Source organism: Serinus canaria, chromosome 2, assembly GCF_022539315.1.
Source record: "Serinus canaria isolate serCan28SL12 chromosome 2, serCan2020, whole genome shotgun sequence".
In the NCBI taxonomy this organism is placed as follows: Eukaryota; Metazoa; Chordata; class Aves; order Passeriformes; family Fringillidae; genus Serinus; species Serinus canaria.
Genome location: NC_066315.1, coordinates 17,563,898 through 17,583,493, shown reverse-complemented (window position 1 = coordinate 17,583,493; position 19,596 = coordinate 17,563,898). Strand labels below are relative to the sequence as shown.

General features: G+C 43.9%; 1 protein-coding gene across 21 annotated transcripts in view; it reads left to right on the top strand.

The window, feature by feature from the left end:
• KIAA1217 (KIAA1217 ortholog) overlaps positions 1 to 18,901 on the top strand; it is a 356,326-nt gene extending 337,425 nt beyond the window's left edge. For 13 of the 21 annotated variants that reach the window (XM_030226706.2, XM_050970267.1, XM_018909309.3 and 10 more), the window contains 9 exons: positions 932 to 1,427; positions 2,177 to 2,357; positions 6,892 to 7,046; positions 7,654 to 7,800; positions 11,096 to 11,215; positions 14,118 to 14,195; positions 14,304 to 15,974; positions 16,428 to 16,550; positions 17,292 to 18,901. In XM_030226706.2, the coding sequence (XP_030082566.2) occupies positions 932 to 1,427; positions 2,177 to 2,357; positions 6,892 to 7,046; positions 7,654 to 7,800; positions 11,096 to 11,215; positions 14,118 to 14,195; positions 14,304 to 15,974; positions 16,428 to 16,550; positions 17,292 to 17,786 (3,466 nt within the window). In that variant the 3' untranslated portion in view covers positions 17,787 to 18,901. The remainder of the gene's footprint in view (positions 1 to 931; positions 1,428 to 2,176; positions 2,358 to 6,891; positions 7,047 to 7,653; positions 7,801 to 11,095; positions 11,216 to 14,117; positions 14,196 to 14,303; positions 15,975 to 16,427; positions 16,551 to 17,291) is intronic. The other 8 variants (XM_050970270.1, XM_018909310.3, XM_030226710.2 and 5 more) reach the window with 4 other exon arrangements.
• The last annotated feature ends 695 nt before the right edge of the window (positions 18,902 to 19,596 follow it).

The following is a 19,596-nucleotide window of genomic DNA, read 5'->3' as shown; positions in this document are numbered from 1 at the left end:
AATGTAAGTCATGAGTTGTTGTCACTACCATTATTCTAAGGAATGTAGTGTTGCCAGTGTTTCTGTATATCCTGGAGCATATGTAAAATGGATTTGGCAGTGCTGGAAGATGGGTAAAATTATTTATATAACAAGTTTTCTAAGAGCCATCACTTATTTTTCCATGCAGACTAATGTCTATATCCTTTCACATTAGTTTATTTTCTTAAAAATTATTACAGTTATCTCCTGTCTTGCAAAAAAAAAAAAAATAGAACAATAAGCTATGCGTACCAAAGTTTTACCAAATTTTTTGCAGCAAAATTGCATATTAAGCCTCATAAATTCTGTTTCAATAATGGGAAAGCTCACGGCATTTGATGGCTTGCAACACTCAGAAGCTCAGACATTTCACAGCTAGCTGCCAGAAATAGTTGCTTCTTTATGTCCTCAGCTCATCCTACCCCACACTCTTGACAGGAAGGACTATTATGAAGTGTCATATGATGTAGAACCTTCATTGGAAGCTCTGTTTTGACAACATGCCAGACTATTATATGTAGCTTCACTTTTCTGTGCTTCTAGTCCAGGAACATCTTGTTTAGCTAGATACATTGTATACAGTTTAATCAACTGATTTCCATTCTCACTCAAAAATCAACCCACTGTAACTCCCTGGTTTGGTGAGAAACTGCCAGTACATCACTGAAGGTTTGTAAACACCTTAGAAGGCAAACCCATCTGAGTTGGAGTAGCCTCTTTAAAATCCTGAGCTCCTGACTCTGAGAGAAGGCTATAAAATCATACGGCTGAGGGCATCAGGGAAATGAAAGCCACAATTTTGATTGTTTTGACTTTGGTGCTTTTTCTTTGCAAGAGTTTATTGTTGCATATTGCTCAGGACTGATCTGTGTGCTGACCATGTGCTGTTGTGTTCCATTTGGCTGGGCAGACACGTTACAGAAGGACTGCTGAGGGGTGTGGATCCATCCCAAGCCACGCAATACTCTGCTATGGAAAAGTCCACTGCAGCTGACACTCTGAAAAACCAAGAGGAGCACAAGCCCACCCAGGGACATGCACAGCAAAACCTCCCAGCAATCCCATCCGAGTCCCAGGTGTCATCAGTCAAGTCAGAAGTCATCCCCTTCTCATCGATGACCGTCCACCACGTGCAGAGCTCTCCCGTGGTCATGCACCAGTCCCAGCACTCGGCAGCCCTGGTGCCCCACGCCCAGGGCTCTCCCTCTGCAGGCTCTCACAGCGAAGCTGTGCCCACAGCTGGCCACCCCTCAGCCACCCTGGCCCCGCCAGAACCCACGGCAGGAGCCCAGCCCACTCCAGCCACACCAGCAGCACAGGTCTCTGTCAATGGCACCACCATGCAAAGCCTTTTCATTGAGGAAATTCACAGTGCAAGTAGCAGAAATCGAGCTGTATCAATTGAGGTACGGTGTATTCCACTCAGCCAGCTGTCCTCTCTTTGGGTCTGAGCTCCCAGTCTCACTCTTGAGGCTGCTGGTGGGACTTTTCAAATGCATTCTGGGGATTTATGTACTTAACCCCTAATTACACTGTACTTCTGAAGATACCCTCTGATTTTGTCCCTGCTCGTTGCAGAAGGGTTGGACTAGATGTCCTGTAAAGGTCCCTTACAACCCAAACTATTCTATTTTAAATGCAACAGAAAAATTACATGTAACCAAAATTAGGTAACTGTGTTTTTAAAATTATCTTTATTGAAAAAAATCAGAATTCTATTTTAGAATATCTTATTTTTAACCAATAGCATATCATTTTCTGACAACACTTGCATACGTGGATTTCGTTCACTCTTTAAATCTCCATATCCCTTATTATGGGGAAGTAAAAGTGCAAGAGTGTGAAGCTCCAGTGGTTTCCAGTGGGAAAACCCAGAGGTGAACTGCTGTGACTTATTACAGACAGGTACTTCAATCACCAGTGTGATTTGGCCTTTGTTCCTTTAGTGTCAGTCTGGCATGTGTTTGTGTCAAATCTAGCACAACAAGTCAGAGCAGTGTGCAATTACTGTTCATGCATTTCATTTAGTTGCTGACTACAATTGAAAGAATCTATCCATACTGACCTGTAATGTTTACACGTGGAATTTATTTTTAAGTAAGTGATCACAATGAAAATCAGAAAAATAAATAGATGCTTTACTGGTTTTGTCTAGAAAGCTGAAAAGAAGTGGGAAGAGAAAAGACAAAACCTTGATCACTATAATGGAAAGGAATTTGAAAAGCTCTTGGAAGAGGCCCAGGCCAATATCATGAAGTCCATTCCTAACCTAGAGATGCCTCCCCAGCCAGCAGCCCTGCCTAAAGGAGATGCAGCAGAAAAGCTAGAAGTCTCAGGTAAGGTTTGCTAGAGTAAATGGGGCTGAAGAATTGCATCTCTGGAAAGGAGAGGTTATTTTCCCTACTTTCTAGAATGTTTTCAGTTTATAGATTGCTGTGATCTTGAGGAATGACAAAAAAATCTCTGAATACACAAAAATGTGCTTTAAAAAGCAAGAATAACTTGCTGTGTGTGGATAGAACAGTGGTAAAAGCTGGCAGTTGCAAGCAGGAAGATCCAGGTTAAGCATTAGGGAAAAAACCTCCTAAAGATAGGGAAAGTGAAGCACTGAAGCTGCATGAGGCAGGGAGGAGGATGGAAGGTCCCCATTACTGGACAGAATGGTTTAGAGTAGCACCGCACTAGAGTTACATAGGTAGGGCTACTTAGTGGTAGTAAGACGGTGAGATGTCCTTCCAGTCCTATTTCTTTCACCATTTAACATACAAATCCATGTCTGAATTTATTCAAAATCCAAGGAGCAAAAAAGATGCCTCAGCCAAACCTTGGAATTATCCCATTGGCCAAACACACATCAGCTGTAAAATTCTTACCCAGCAACATGTGCAAGTCCATCCAGCTCAGTCTCTGACAGGCAATTGGAGATGCTGTGTGTGGGGACAACAGAACCCAGCTGCCTTCTGCAGTCTGCTAGTAGTATTCCAGCACCCACACTGGATTTCAAAGGGAATATCCAAATCTCCTCCTTTTCATATCCATTATGGAACTTTTATCCAGCAATTCATCTCTACTTGCTTATACAGTTTGCATCCTCTTTCTGTGGCAGCAAGCTCCCATCTTGTGAAGGAGCTTTCCTTTATCTCTTTTAAACTGGCATCATACCAGCTAATTGAGTTCTCCATAGCTCTAATATCCTCCAATTTGGTAAACAACAGCTCTTCATTTAATTCATAAAATCATGGAGGCAGTGGATAAACCTTTATCATATCCTGGAGCTCTCCTGGAGTGGGAATGTGCAGCTCTCCTGCCCCACAGACTTCAAACTGTGAGCTTCCAGCCTTTCTGGTCCCTCCAGCCAGGCCAGCTGCTCCCTCCCCTAGAGGCTAGATTAGTTACCCTTGTTTAACCCCACGTTGTCCTTCTGGAGCTCTGGAGGTCAGAGCTGCATGCTGCACTCAAGGTGTTGGCATGCCAACATAGTAAAAAGCTGAAAAACAATGCCCTAGGGGTTGTGTAGACAAATTCATATAGAATTTGGAAGGAGTGTTTTCAGATCCAGCATTTTATTCTGGGTGTACCTTTGACACTGCCAAGTTTTGTCTTCTTGGATGTTTTGCAACATACATGTTTAAAATAAATTCTGTTGAACCTCATAAAATAATTTTAGAATTTTGGCACCCTTCAGTGAGATTACTGGCTATCAACACAGTTAGCTTGTATAATGTGTGGCATAAATAGAAAATAAGTACCATATGGGTGCAGTGAGCTGTGACATCCTAAAAAGTGCAGAGCACAGTAACTGAGAAGTTTTTAAGTCACATAGTTAACTAATCCACTTCTAGAGTACACTTTTGCACAGTGTGCAGCCAGCAGATTTAAGAACAAGTTTTTTTGAGATTGAGACATTTGCCTTCTGTTGTGCATAATGAATCCTGCAATAGTAACATAAATACAGGAACAGCAAAACTTTTCCTTAATATCTGATTAAATATCTCACATACCACTCAGCTCTTCTATGACAGGATGAAAAGTTCAGTACCAGTCTGCTGTAGACTTGAAAACTGAGCAGCATAAGAAAAGACCGACCACCTGTCTACCAATACAATACATAAAAAATTTTGGCCATAAATGAGCAGAGCCCTCTGTTGGTTCAACTGCAGAACCCAGAAAGATCATGTTGCCAGATTGTGTTGTCTCATCCATTCTCCACACTGAACCTCTCCCAGTGAAGAAACTCTTTTTTTTCTCTGCAAAGGACAAAGCAAAATAAAGTTACATGCTTAACAGTTTCCCACATTACATGTCTGTAATGTCATGACATTTCTTTAATGTCTTGACTAACTCATCTTTGTATCAAGACTGTTCCATGAAAAATGTGATTTTTTTTCCTAGCATGTACATTAGAAATTGATCTCCTTCATCTCTCTTTGTGCCTTCATATGTGAGAATGTCCTGACTTTTGTAAGTGATGAGTGATCAGTAACTTCCATTAAAGAGAGTTTATCTGACTGCAGAGTCTGCCTCAAGGCAGGCGTTATTACTTTGAAACCTTTTGGATTTATTTTGATACAAGTAGAAGTCTGTATAGTGAGAGCAACTAGTTCCCATCTATCTGTGCCTGTTGAAAAATTCTGCAGTTTAGTGAAACAGCTAGTGACAAACAACTCCCATTTTGTTCACAGAAGTGCTGAGCCCTTTGGCACCAAAGAAGGTTCCATAATGTGTAGGTTTTTGTTCATGGGCAGTCTCAGGCTTAGTGAGCTAAGTTTGTTCATTTACTCCTCCCTCTTTAAATTTGCCAGAGGAAAAAAAAAAAGAACAGAATAAAATCTTCCCTGCAATTTTTTCCCTCTAAAGTTTATCTTTTTCCCTTCCCATTTATATTGAGGAAATATAATTGTTTAGAAAATAAAATAGAAATCCATCTTTGAAGTTTTCTGTGCAGCCTGTTGTCACTACTTCAATCACCAGTGTGATGTAGTAAGGTAGAGACCCAGATTTAAATGGTGTGAAGTCATTAAGGAGAGGCTATGATGGGGTTGCACTGACATGAGCAACCCCCTCATAGCCTCTCCTTAATGACTTCAGCTAAGGGATGTGAGAGGGAATAGTCTTCAATACCCAGTGCACCTGCCACACTCAGGGACAATATATCTTGCCTGTTTTTATCTCCCATTTTGAGGATGGAGTTGGATGAGTGTCTCAGAGATGTGAATGAGATGGTAAGAATCATGTTTTCTTTGTGCCTTCTGTCTCTCATCCAACCTTGCTCTCATTAAGTGTGAGAAAAACTTGGAATTCTTGCAATCAGAGTCACTACCAGTTTGAGGGTAATGGGTTGTGCCCCTTAAAAGGAGTAGGGATTTGCAAAAGCCCTGCATCATAGTCTGCTAAACACCATCTTAGAGAATTACTCTGACTTTACAGCAGAAGTACATCTGATGTAATTAAAAACTGAGTGTTGACCAAAGAAGTGGTCTAATATAAAGTACATCTGGAAAATCACTCTTTTTGAAATCTGGCAAGTGAGTGCCAGATAACCAGGGAGGGAGATAATACAACTGAGCATTTCTTTAAGCTTAAGCAGCTTCAAAGAACACTTGATCTAAGAAGGAAACAAAGATGAGTCTGGGTCAGACAAGGGCTCCATCCAGTCCCCAGGGCTAGCTGGAGTGTTGGAGGAGCCTGACAGAGGCCCAGGGCAGTTATGCAATAATTTCCCCAGAGGGAGCAGTGAGCCCTAAACATCTGGGTAATCCCAAAAGCAGGATGTTGTATCTTTCTGGATAATATTTATTCCAGCCGTTTATATAACACTGAGTAGCTGCAGAAAGGTCATTCTTTTGCTCTTGGAAACAAACACTGTAAACAGCAGTGTGAAAACAGTGGCTGTTGCCATATTTATGATGCTTAGCCTGTAAGCAGAAACACACATGGACAGGTCATGCTGACAGATCACAGCTGGGTCATGCTGCTTCTGGAAATAATGCTGTCCAGGGACAGTGGGGAGGAGGAGGTGGCAGCTGGTGGGGCAGCATCCTCACGGGCAATGCCAGTTTGAAACTGGTCTTCTCTAGGAAGACTCTCCTCAGAAAGCAAGGGCTGGCTCTGCTTGGCCTTTGCATTTGGTATTTGAATTTTCTTGGCTTAGAAAAACATGTATAGGGCTCTTATATGGTAATTCAAAGGCAAAACTCTGCATTCCTGGAATTATGGCAAGTTAAGTGAGAACAAATGCTCCCTAAGAAGAGGAGCAAGTGCAGTTGCCTCTGGTGATCTCCTGCCCTGCTCAGAGATGAGCAGATTCACTGAAATGCAAGGGTGGCATCTCTAGAGTACTGCTTACATTTTCACTCAGCCTTTGTGTGAACTTAGCTAGTTGTGTCCAACTATGAGATGGACAGAACTCTTCAGCTCCCTACACCTTGCCAGCAGCACCTCCCAGGCAGAGCAGAAAGGTGTGCTGGTTGCTTCAGAATTGCTGAGAGCAATGAGAAGCCTCCAGGTCTCATTGTCTCCATGTCAGTGGCCTTGCTCTCAAAGGAGGCTGAGGGGTGTCTGTAAGCAGGCACCCAGAACCTGTGCCTTACATGCTCCTTCACACGAGTGCTCTGCTATCCCACTTGTACAGCAATGGCTACACCCAGATAGAGTGGCCTAGAGGACAGGAGTTGTGCTGAAAATTTCTGGGGGAAGTGATCCAGTTTCTCTGTGCAAGTACAGCAGTTTACTTTCATTTCCAGTTACTTTGTGTATTCAGCAACAGGACCTTTTAAGACATTTTTTTCCTTTCCAGTTGAGGCAGGTATACAAATACTATTTTCCACTCCTTGACCTATGCTTGCTTTGTGCTGCTCTGTTTACCTGCAGAAGCAGCTCCTGATGGAGAGCAGGATAATGACAAGCTGAGCAAGTCTCCACCTCCTCCCCCTCCACGGCGCAGTTACCTGCCAGGGTCAGGACTGACCACAACGAGAGCAGGAGATGTCATCTACACAGCCAGAAAAGAGGCTGCTGCCCTCAAGGTTTGGTGATTCATACTCTAGGCAGCCAGACTCCTGAGGAGAGGTTGGCAAAGAGATAAGACACAGGCTTGGGCCTATAAACCACAAAATAAGTGAGGCAGAGCTTGTGTCCTGGAGAGCTACTGAAACTGCTCACCAGGATGCACTTCTGTTAGGCCAAATGAGCAAGATTTGATCAGTTCTGTTACAGGAGTCTTGCTGCTTTTATCTTCTAGCAATGCAGCAGGCAAGTCACAGGCTGCTATCATTTAGAGTGGTAAGAAGATTAAAATTAAAAAAAAAACAAAAAACAAAGCATGCCTTAAACAGATGGGGAAGATCAGGTCAGATTTGAGAGTGTTTTTACAGAAATGTTGCAAATTAGTTTCTTTGGGCTTGTTTTCCCCATCTGTTCTGGGAAAGAAGGTGGTGGGAAGTCCAATTTAGGAAGCCTTTTAATCTGTGAACATGTAATCACATCAACAATATTGGTTGTTTTTGAACTGATGAAGTAGCAGGAAGAGGGACCTTGCAAGAGAGGAGTTGCAATAGTGTTGCATTTTTGGTGTTTACTTTGCATCAGGAGGGCTCAGCTGTGTTATCTGTCTGCTTTCTCATTCCCTTGTAGGAATGCAGTGAAGATGCTGGGCAAACAGCACAATCCAAAGCCCCTAAAGAGGACCAGGCATTGTCTCAGAGCACCGGGCATGCTGTAGCAACAGCTGCAAAAGATGAAGAGGAAGAGGAAGGAGATAAAATAATGGCAGAATTACAGGTATGCCTTTTGGGTTGCACATGAGGACACCTGTGCCCAATATCACTTCTAGGGCCTCAGTGCAATTTCCAGCTCAGAACATGAAGTAAAGTAGGTCTGCTAGCCTCACCTGGTACCACGTTGTTGCACTGAGTGGTACACTTTTTGGAAGTACTGCCAAATTTTGTCCAAGAGGTCTGGAGCTGAGACATTGGTCAAGAATGCAGTAGCTGCCACTGGAGAAGCCTGCACACGCAGATGGGACAAGTAAAACATTGGTGTGCATTTGGTGTGGTTGTCCCTGGCCTAGTGTTGTTCACTAGTACCAGACTGGTGAAGTGCTGAGAGCCTCTGTCATGTGTGCTGTCTTTGATGGGAGCAGAGAATAACTGGGTCTGCTCCTGGTGGGCTGTGCTATGCTCCAGAGTTTCCCAGAGTGTTTGAGCACTGAGACATTGCCCATTCCCTGGGGTGTAACTGGTACATCACTCTGCCAGTGGCATAGAAGTGTGCTCTCTTGCTGGTCCTTCCCTTGACATCACACAGGACAGTTCACTTCAGTGATGAAAATGCTGCAGTAAATGCCAACTATTCCAGCTACCATCAGTGAGCTCCAGCTTCCCAGGGGCACCCTCTGTCCTTTTCCGTGCCCACGTGAGGAAGGGAGATGTGGACCAGCCAAACTGGCTGTAACTTCTGGTATTTTAGAGCATTGTCACAACGTGAGATGATCCCTGCTGTCCTCCTGCCAACAGGAGGGCTGGGTGCTGCCCAGGAGGCTTCAGAGCACAGCAGTTGTGGGCACTGGGCTGCAACTGTTAGGTCTGAAGGGTGCACCCTGCTCCTTCCCTCAGCTCTCACCCAGCAGTGCTGGTTTGCAGGATTAAGAGCAGAAATTCACTCTTATCCCCCCTGTGTGCTGATAACCAGTGAGGCAGCAGGGCTGGGGACACAGATGATGTCACAGCACCTCTGTCTCCAGGAAAGCAACCTCTGCCTTGCAACTGGGGACAGTGAAGTGGAGGTTAAGGTATAGAAAGGGGGGCTGAGAGAAGCTGAGGAGGAGAAATAGGCATGGGAATGGCATTTGACAGGGAATGGGTGTTTAAATGCTAGCTGTTAGCAGTACTCATTTCAAACCAATACCAAATACCAGGTATATTTTAAAAGCTTAACAGAATACCATGTTTTAGAAGGGGCAAATTGCCTGATCTGAGAGCTACAGGTCATTAGTTTGATGTCAGTCATAGACAGAAAGATGGAAAATGAGATATGGAATTCAGTCACTGAAGAACTAAAGGACAGTCATAAACAGTTATGCCAGTGAGCACAATGTAATGGAACAGAGAGCTGTCAAAGGAAACAACACTCTTTGATCAAGTAACAGGTTTAACTGCTTAAACTGAATTGTGTACCTGTAAACATTTTGGTAAGGCATTTGATCAAACATCACACAACATTCTTATAAAAATCTGGCACCTCAGAGTATACAAAAAAAATCCTATTGCAGAATAATTGAGACCTGTCTGCTTTTGAAATCACTGACCTTGATGCAGGTGTTTATAGACAGGTGTATAGGGAGCAGCAACAGGCCTAGTATCTCTCTGTATTTTCATCAAAAGCTGGAAATACATTTAAAATCCTTACTGTGTAAAATCATTTAATTCAGACCAGAGAGGTATGACAGCAGAGACATGATAGCATTCATTTAATGGTCATAATGCTTTGCTGAATAAAAAGTCCACATGAAGAACAATAACATATTGGCCAGGCCGCAACTGCATGCCTTGGAAAGAAACAGGAGTTGCAGTAACAAGTTGACAGGAGCTCCCTGGTTAGTGATGTTGCCACAAAATTGCATCTGCCTCAGGAGTAGATGTGAGAACGTGGCCTGTTTTTATGTCTGTGTACAAGATCAGTGAGAGCCACACTGTGCTGCTGCATCCATCTCTAAGTATCCATCTGTCTCCCATTTAAAAAGCCTGTTAAGAATATGAAGGTTCAGAAGAAACTTGAGTGCCATGTGAGGATTTTTAATGAAGCAGGAAAAGGCATTATAATAATCAGTGGCTGTAGCACAAACTATTTGGAGACTTACAGATATTTCAGAGCAAAGGTGATAAAAAATACCAAAGGGAAATAGCTTTTTTGATAAAGTCTGAAGGACTTTGAGTATGCTTTGCTCAAACCCACATCACTGGTCTCATAAACGGGTAAGTTGGGGAAAAGTCCATATCCTCTACTGTGAGGAGCAAGACTATTTTTTCTATTACTTTCATGTCATCTTGAGTACTCTCATCTATTAACACAAATAGGATGTAATGGAAAATCAGAAGAAAGTCTATATCCTGATTTTTTGCACTGGATTTTTTCTGTTATTCTTTTCTGATTTTGCATAAACATGCAATACATATGAAGAATACCAGATTTAAAGAACAGGCCTGATTCTAAACTGTAATCAGGGCTATTAATTTAATGAGTTGCCAGGAATTAGATCATTTCCCTACTATATGGTACAACAGAATAATCTTACTGCCTGTCTCAGTGTGCCTGACTCCTGTGAGCACTCCCTGCTCTTTGCTGTGTCCTCCCTGCACAGTTCAGTGCAGGCAGGCCATGTGCCAGTAGAGGCCTCCAGAAACTCTGGTGAGGCACATTGGCTGCCTGCACTGCACAGTGATAGTGGCAGTTCTAGTTTTGTTCCTCAAGATCTGGGAGCCAGCTGGATAGAGAAACTCAAAGGAAATGAAAGGAGGATAGCAAACTAAATGGCTGGAAAGTCTGGGCTGTGCCCTGGAGGATGTGTGATGGGAGGCCAGTGCCCACAAACCCACAGGCTGGGACAGTCAATTTATGGTTCATTATCAAAGACTGTGACAAAGGCACATCTCCATGTTTAAAGTTCTAATTACAGTTTGTGTGGGAGAAGTGGAGTTAATGTAACTCTTGCGTTATCAGCCACCAGGAAATAGGTGCTACAATAGCCCCAAGTTTGTCATGGGCTTCCTACTTGAGTTTGGATAGTCTGTAGCACCTCTGTTCGTCTTCATTGTCTGCAAATTCAGAAATCAAGTTTGTCCTCCTTACAGGGAGCACTAAGGTCAGCATGGTGTTAGAGTCTTGAGAGGCTGGAAGGGATGCCCTAGTTCTCTGAATCTGATAGTCTGAAATCTCTGTTATTATCTCATGAGCTTGTAGAAAACATTGTTGAGCTGTGAGTGTTAAAAACAAGTGCTCTCTTTATAGTTGGTCATCTCCAGATATTTCTCTGTAAAAGTTCTTGGTCTCCTGATAACCTGTAGTATTTATTTCCTAGGCTTTCCAGAAGTGCTCTTTTATGGATGTAAACTCAAACAGTCATGCTGAACAGTCCAGAAATGACACACATGTTAAAGACATAAGGCCTGGGACTTTAATGCATCACAAGGAAAAGAAGGTAACAAGTGGCAATTGTAGACATGCCACCCGGTCTTGGCATAACCTTCTTTCCTTCAAAACTAATCTTACATCCTGTGTCCTGTTCTCTTTAACCCCCACCCATCACTGCCCAGCAGTTTCCTTCCTTTTATCTCCACATGGCTCAGAAATGCTCATACAGAGCTCTGTATTAAACTGTATTATGTGTCTTATCAGCAATAGTACAATGGTTGCATGAAGCTTTATCATTCTGTGAAATCAAAACAGGATCTGTCAGTTTCTGTCAGAAATGCTCATACTACTTAGAACATCCTTCCCCAGCTGTTCTGGTGATGGATGGTGAAGCATCTCTCCTAAGCTTGAGAGGAGTTGATGGTTCCTCTCAGTCTCTAGAGCCAGTGTGAGAATATGTGCTTTACTTTGTTTCATTTGTTGGTTCCAGAAATAGTTGTTAGATATTCAGAAATCCCATTCAGTTTATTGGATGACAGCATCAAAGTGGATGGGAGGAATTTGCCCTTATGCTGAAGGGCAGTGCCCAAAATTCAGTCATGGGACTGAGAAGAGGTGCTGTGTGTCAGGGGCTGCAGGCAGGTCAAGGTTAAATTTCACAGCTGTGCGTGGACTGGAGTTGCCAGTTGAGTTGATTTGACTTAGCATGCAGCCAGTGTGAAGGACAAGAAAAGGACAAGTACTTCTGCCCTTGCACACCTCTTTTTTATGTATAACAATGAGTTGCATCACTGCTGGGGGAAGGGGGTTGTGCAGGCATGACAACTTGTCAGCCAAATGCCAGTTTGCAATGAAGGTGGGTATGGTGGGGAAGGAAACAGAGCTCTTCAGCACAGCATTTCAACCTTCTCGTGCATTTTGTGTGTGTATGCAAGTGCTGCCAGGTCAGGGCACTGCACTTAAGGACTTGTGTTGGAGCTGCCCAAACAGCAGTTCTGGTCTAAAGCTGCAAACAGCTGTCTGGGTGAGGGTACAGGTCTGTTGGTATGAGGGAAAAAGGACAAACTGTTCTGTGTGTATGACAGTGTTAAACAGAAAAAAAACAGTGTGAATTCATCCTCATTGCTGCTGTTGTCAGAATGAGAAGATCCTATTGTTATATGAAATCCTGGGTCATCACTCAGCACACTGCATATCCTGTAGCACAAACATTTCATTGAAAGGTGCTGCCAAGTAATTGCCATAAACTGATATTTATTTGAATAACACAGAGTCCAGGAAATTAAGGTTAATGAGATCTGGTTTTGTAATCTGACATGACAGAGTGTTTATTGGCTTTAAATATGGAACAATATGGTCACGATAAAATCATTGAGGAAATGAGTTTTGTTGTGGTTTTATTTTTTAGTAGAAAAGCAGAAGTTCCTAAAATAAGACACCTTGTACAAGGACACTATGAGGTGTTTCACTGGTGCTTGGAACTAGAAGTGGAACATGCTAAAAAAAGATATACAGTCAGCTGTATATCTTTTTTTGTGCCTTTAAGTCACTTGGCCTGATTCTGGGGGTGTCTGACGTCTTTAGGACCGGGAGGTGCTGAGCACTGAGCAGGTCAGGGCCCGAGGGGATCCCAAGCCCTGGAGTTTGGTTCCCAAAGTGCCTCTCAGCACGATGTGCAGACTGTCAGCCTGCCCACCGAGGCCTTGCTGCTGTGCTGGCTTGTATGAGAGCTCTTCCTCATCCTGAAATGTGAGGAAGCAGCTGTTGATCCTTGTTACTGCTGAACAAGCCTTTGTGGAGGTGAGCTGTGACTCTGGTGTGAGTGACTTTCTTGCTTCTGTGTTTTGATTGTGAGTAAAGTTTCTCAGTAAAATCTCCAACAGTACATAAGAAAACGTCACACAAGGTGTAGAAACCAGACCTGGTGAAGCTCTGTATGCATGGGGCATGCATGCACAGCCAGCCTGGGGATTTCTGCACTGTCACTCATCCATCTCAGTTGGGAGAGACGTGCTCCTGACTGTTCTGCATGTCTTGATGCTCACAGAAGTATAATCTGTCCTTCTGCAGTGTCTAGTCTAGCTGACTAGGAGTCAGCTCCTAGTCTCAAGCTAGCAATGTCAGCATTTCTGTTTTTGGTTCACTGCCTTCAGGCACTTGAGGCCAAATTACTTTCCTTCTTGGTGAGCTGTCTTTTGACTGTAGATTTCCCTCTTGTTCATCATCCTGGTGTCTCCTCAGGTCCGTTCTTCATCCTGATGATTGGTGTTTCTCCTGAGTTGTCACTAGCACTTAAACCAAACCACAGAGAAAAGCCTGGTGTTAGGAAACAGCATTTCCAGAGATCCTCATTTGCAAATAAAGAACAAAGTCCCCCTGAAGTTTCATTGCTGGGAATAAACATACTTTTTTTGAGCCAGTGAATGACCTCTCTGTTTGGTGTGTGGCATTTCTGCTATAAGTGAATGTAGCTCAGTGTTTCATTCTGCACTTCCACAGGCACCACAGGGTGTCACTGGTAATTCTGATGGAATACTTCTAAGCTGCAGCGAGGATTTAGAAGTGGTCAGACTGTGATGATACTAATTGTGATGGAGCAGCACTGCTCAGGTGTGACCAACATTAGAAGGGGCAAAATGTAACTTGAAAATCAGCTTTTACTGGTATAAAACTTCCTTTCAAGGCAAGCCAGACTCGCTGTCATATCAGCCATATCACTTCCATATCAGCCTCCTTTTGGTCCCAGCAGAATGTGGCCAGATACTGTGAGACTTTCAGCTTCAATCTTATAAAAACATGGGGGGCTGGGGGGGTTTAGCAGGAAGGTGAACAGGTCATGAAGCACTGTGTTGGAAATAAGGTATTTAATGTGCTTATGCATATTCTGGAGGCCTTGTTAAAACAAGGTAACATCCCATCCTGACCTAATGCATAGCACAAAGCAGTAACATCATGCACTGTTCTGCCAGAATTTGGAATTTTGCCCTGAAGAAAGACAGGAATCAGATGACAGCTTGAGACATGTCTCTGCAGCAGTAAATGGCGTGGTGAGTTCACGAGGTCTGCACTTCCCCCGAGATTAATCTTGGGGGAAAATAAAAGTCCTGTAAAGATAAAAGCCCTGAATAACTAAGTAATGCAACTTTCCCCCTTAGGTGTATGGGGCTACAACAGGATCTCCCACAGATAGTGACCATCCTAAAGAGAAGAGGGAAGGGAGAACTGAAGAAGAATTGGGTTCTGATTCATCCAGTACAGCTGACAGTAAAAGTGGCTTTTCAATGAATGACAGTCCTACATTTAGCAAGGGTTTGTTTGTAGACAGTACAGACTATTCTAACAAAAACCTTCAGAATATGAGCACAAACCTGTCTGGTGTCTGTTTGCCAGAGGAGGACAAACGAAGAGGGGCTCAAGATATCTTAGGATCACATTTTCCAGCCGTTAAGACTGGAAAACAAAAGCCAAACTACAGACTGTCAAGAGATGCTCACCAGGGTGAAGCCTTGCAGAGCACAGGCAAGCCCATCCCCATCAGCAGCGTTTGCCCTCTTCTGAGGCACATGCAGGAGGCTGCGGGGCCTCAGCCTTCCTTGCAGGAGCAAGAGGTTTCTGCAGGCAACTACAATCAGGTTGTGCTGAGACCCAAAGTGTCCAGAGCAAACAGTGTGAGCAGCACTGAAGAGACAGACTCTCCAGCCAGCTCTCCAAGTGAAGACAGCCCACCCACAGAAAACATTGCCTTCATGATTACTAAAACAGCTGTCCAGGTGCTCTCGAGCGGGGAGGTTCACGACATAGTGAGCCGGAAAGGAGGAGATGTGCAAACAGTCAACATTGATGCCAGGAAGGATGTGGCATCAGAGAAGGGCATCCCTGAGAACACAGACAGTGAAGAGCCAGTGGTGTGTCTGGACAAAAAGCCTGTCATCATCATTTTCGATGAACCCATGGATATTAGGTCAGCGTACAAACGGCTTTCTACAATTTTTGAGGAATGCGATGAGGAATTGGAAAAAATGATGACAGATGAAAAGATAGAAGAAGAAGAGGAGGAGGAAGAAAATGAAGCACATGAAATCTCTGAGAGGCAGAAGGAAGAGTCACCAGTAGCTAATGACAGAAATGCAACCACAGAGCATTCTGCACCTGATGGTTCCCCGGGGCCATACCTTTTTAACCTTCAGTCTGACTCTGCACAAAGCAGACCTCCTGCAGAGGAAGAAAGCACAAAGACAAATTTTAACAAATACCGTCAGATCTATGGGCTAAACACAGAAGCAAACTCAGACTCTGCCGATCTGTTGGGAAGCAGGCAGGATTCTAAGAAAAAATTTAAGTTTAAATTCCCTAAAAAGCAGCTGGCAGCTCTGACGCAGGCAATACGGACAGGAACCAAGACTGGGAAGAAGACCTTGCAGGTTGTGGTCTATGAAGAAGAGGAGGAAGATGGGACCCTAAAGCAGCACAAGGAAGCAAAGAGATTTGAAATCACTCGGTCTCAGTCTGAGGAGAGTGATAAAAGTCCTTCTGGGAAGCAAGAGGGCCCCTCCGGAGCTGCAGTGTCCCTGTCTAGGACTGATGAAATTCGACAGAGTACATACAGAACACTAGACAGCCTTGAGCAGACTATAAAGCAGCTGGAAAACACCATCAGTGAAATGAGTCCAAAACCTGTCCCTGAAAACACATACACCTCTGAGGGAAGCATTGTCCCCTTCTCTGCCCAGATAGTACCAGAGACCCCATCCCGAGAGCATGTAGTGCTGGATGAGAGCCTTGCTGGTGTAGAGCCCCCTGCATCACTCCCAGCCACTTCACGTAAGGTACCTTAGCCCAAGAAATCAAACCTCCAGCTGCTTTCTAAAATCTGCAATAATCACCATTAAACAAGACGGTCTTGTGATTTGTTTGCTTCCTCTCAGGTGGCTTGTTTGGGCTCCCCATGAGGTGTCTAACAGCTAATAGACCATTGGTTTTTGGGGTTTTTTTAAATCTTTGCTGCTGATTGGTGATGGGCAAATGCAGGGGAGCTGGGTCAAATAATCCGCTGTGTGAAATGACAAGTGTCACTGACATGAAATCCAGGCTGATCAGTAGCTGAGCAGTTTTCTCCAATTGATTCTGGAAATTAACACCCGCGGTGTGAAGCTCCTGAACTTTCCCTGCATGTAGTACTGTGGCTTTTTCAGCGCATGGTGTGCAGGCTCCGTTCAAGCACTCTGGCACTGACCATGCCTTCTTGTCTCCCCTCCCTGCCCCTCCACTCCTTTCCGCAGGGCTCCAGCGCTGCCTCCCAGACCAGCCGGATGCCAGTCCCCATGGCTTCAAAAACTAGACAAGGAAGCATGGAGAAATCAGGCAAACAGCCCAAGCTGCAGGATCCACGCCAATACAGACAGGTAGTTTTACCCTAAACCCAGTGTTTGGATGGACATTTCGTGTTGTTTGTTTATTTAAAAACTCCAGTAACTGACTGTGATTATACCAAATATCGGATGCCTGAGGTCAAACTGGACATCCTGGATCCTGGGGGCATGACAGTACTGATCTTTTCACCATGCTTGTGCATGCATGTCTGCAATAAAACACCTGCTGCTTTTTTTTGTTTGGTTGGGTTTTGGGTTGTCTGTTTGTTTATTGGGTTTGGCTTTTTTTTTTCTTAATTTATTATTTTTTTTTTTTTTTTTAACTCTGGTATTCAGCTGTAATTTTAAGATGTCACCTACTTGTTTACTTTCTATTTGGTTCATGTGGTGGTTCTGTAGGAGAACTGGGAATGCTTCTGTTGGCAGTCTTTGCAGGAAGCGCTGGACACTAACCCGTTGGTGTAGGTGGCAGTGGGTGCACTTTAACCCGCGCGGGACGTCCCTGTCGCGTCCGTGCCGCGCAGCATGGCCGACGTAGTGCCTGCTCTGTAACACGTAGGTCGCGCCTTCTCACAAAGCTCTCCTGCCTCTTTCTCTATGCACTCTCCCTTGGGCACTTTGGGTTTTCTACCAGGTCCAGTCCATGGCTGCAGGACTTAGCTCAGGCCTCGAACTGTTAGTTCTGATTCTCTGTAGGGCTGTGTTCCCAGGTCCTGTTGGTTTATCGTGTTACTGGCTTTCTGACAAACTGTCTCCTGACGTCTTTATTTGCAGGCTAATGGAAGTGCTAAGAAAGCTGGTGGGGACTATAAGGCTACTTCTCCTACCCTACCTGCTTCTAAGATCCCAGCCTTTTCTCCCACTTCTGGGAAAAGCAGCTCAGCACCTGCTTCTAGCGGTGACAGCTCTAACCCTCTTAATCCATCTACTAAAACCTCCATTCCTTCCTCCTCCCTTCTCGGTCCTCAGACAGGTCGCATAACTTACTCTACCTCCCTCATCCCCTCTGTCTCTAATGGCTCCTCCAAGTTTCAGAGCCCCACTTACCCAGGGAAAGGTCACCACCTTTCGTTCTCGCTGCAGACTCAGAACGGCCGACCACTCCCTCCTTCCTCCTCTACCTCTCCCCCTTCCTCTATCTCCCCCCCTTCCCTGAGCCAAGGTATGAAGAGCATCAGGACAATCCACACCCCTAGTTTCAACAGCTACAAGGCACAGAACGGGAATGCCAGCAAGTCCGCCCCATCCACGGTCAAGGAGCCATCCTAAAGGCTAAGCACAGCACACCTGCCAGGTCACCAAGGCTTTTTGTTCAAAGAATCTGCAGCCAATATTTTAACCAGGGAATGTAACCATTTTGTTGTATTGCTGGAGGCTTAATACTAATCACGTGCTAAATACTGAATTACTACACTAGATTAGAGTGAAGCTTTTTGGAAAACAGTTGCTGTTGTAATGATAAAAGAGCATTTTCTTTCTATAGGCAGCACCTCTTAAAAAAAGTGTGAAGGTGTGTGAGTGAACTTGACTGCGTGTGCACAGTGGTGTACTGAGCATGGGGAATTGTATGGTTAAAAATTTACTAAGTTGTTTTGTATAAAGCTATTTTTCATTATGAGGTCTAGAAGTGAACAGAGATATACTAAAGTGTGATTATATTCAACTGTAAAACTGAAACTAAAATATTTTTCTTTTATTTTGGTGTTATTTAGCTTTGTTACAGATTTCTATTTTTGTCAACAAATGTCATGGTTCCTTTCGAGATCTTTTTGCCAAAACATTTTGATACTATTGTAATGTACATTCGAAAGTAGTATGCTGGACAGTAAACCTCTGCACAAGAAACAGAACAAGACTGGTCTTACATGTGTATGAGGCAACTCAACTTATTGCACTGCCATTCAGATTATATTTAAGAATTTGACAGACAAGGAAAAAAATAAATTGTTTTACACATATAGATAGTTGCTGATTACTTTTTTTTTTAGCTCAATCCACCCTTTTTCCTTCATTTTTATTTTACTGAGACCTGGTAGCCCATCAATATATTGCATTGTGGATTTTAAAATGTACACTTCAGTACTGTTCTGTATACTGGCAAACTTTTGTACATATCTATAAATATCTATAAATAAATAAATAAATACTGTATGTGACTGAGCACATAGAGTAGTTTTACCACACCAAAGTTAATTTTTATGCATGCTTAAGAATATATATGGGGAAGGGTTGAAAAAGATGGATATCAGTTAAATAGGAGAAGAGCAAGAAACTTGCATAGCTAATGGTTTTGTAAATAAGTTTATTTGTATAACACCAAAATGTAATATACAGAACTATGATAAGCAAAGATCTTTACAAAAATAAAGGGCTGCATGCTTATATATTTGTATTTTGTCACTAGTAACTTTTCGGATGGTGTCAATTGGCTGTTCAGCTCTTTGCCTGAGGGTGTTAAGCCATTAGGAGAAAACCTGACTTGATTTTCCCTAGATTAAGGCCATACATGGTTTTTAATTTCAAAATGGGGTCTTTCAAATTGCTGTCGCTAAAAGCTTAGTGTTGGAACTCCAAGAAAACCAGCAAGCAAAGGAAAATGAATGAGGTATCAGCCCTTCGACCTCGAGGTATTCCTTGTTTTATTTCCCCTTGTGAAAGGGGAAGTTTCCCAGAAGCCTCATTCCAAGGTGGTGCCCTCGGAGGGTGAGAATAACCTCAGGAGCACAGCACAGAGTCTGCCTCCAGCGGGGTCAGGTGCTGCCATCCCCTCCTCTGGCATGGCAGCAAAGGTGCCTGCCCAGCACAGGAGCTGAGCCCAGCTGGGGCTGGGGGGCCCAAGGCAAAGCAAAGCCCTAGGCAGGGTCAGAGCACCCACACAGCCCCTCTGGAGTGGAGCCAGTTCTCTTCCAGCCAGGGCAGAGCAGCAGGGACTGGTGGCTCCAGGGCCTGCTCTGATCTCTGCTTGCTCACAGATGGAGTATGGGATTCCCTGGCTCCAAAGGGAACCTGCCTGACCAAGTGCTGTAGCTTGTTACCAGCTCCCCATGCCACGGACAGCACACACAGAACACCAGCTCTG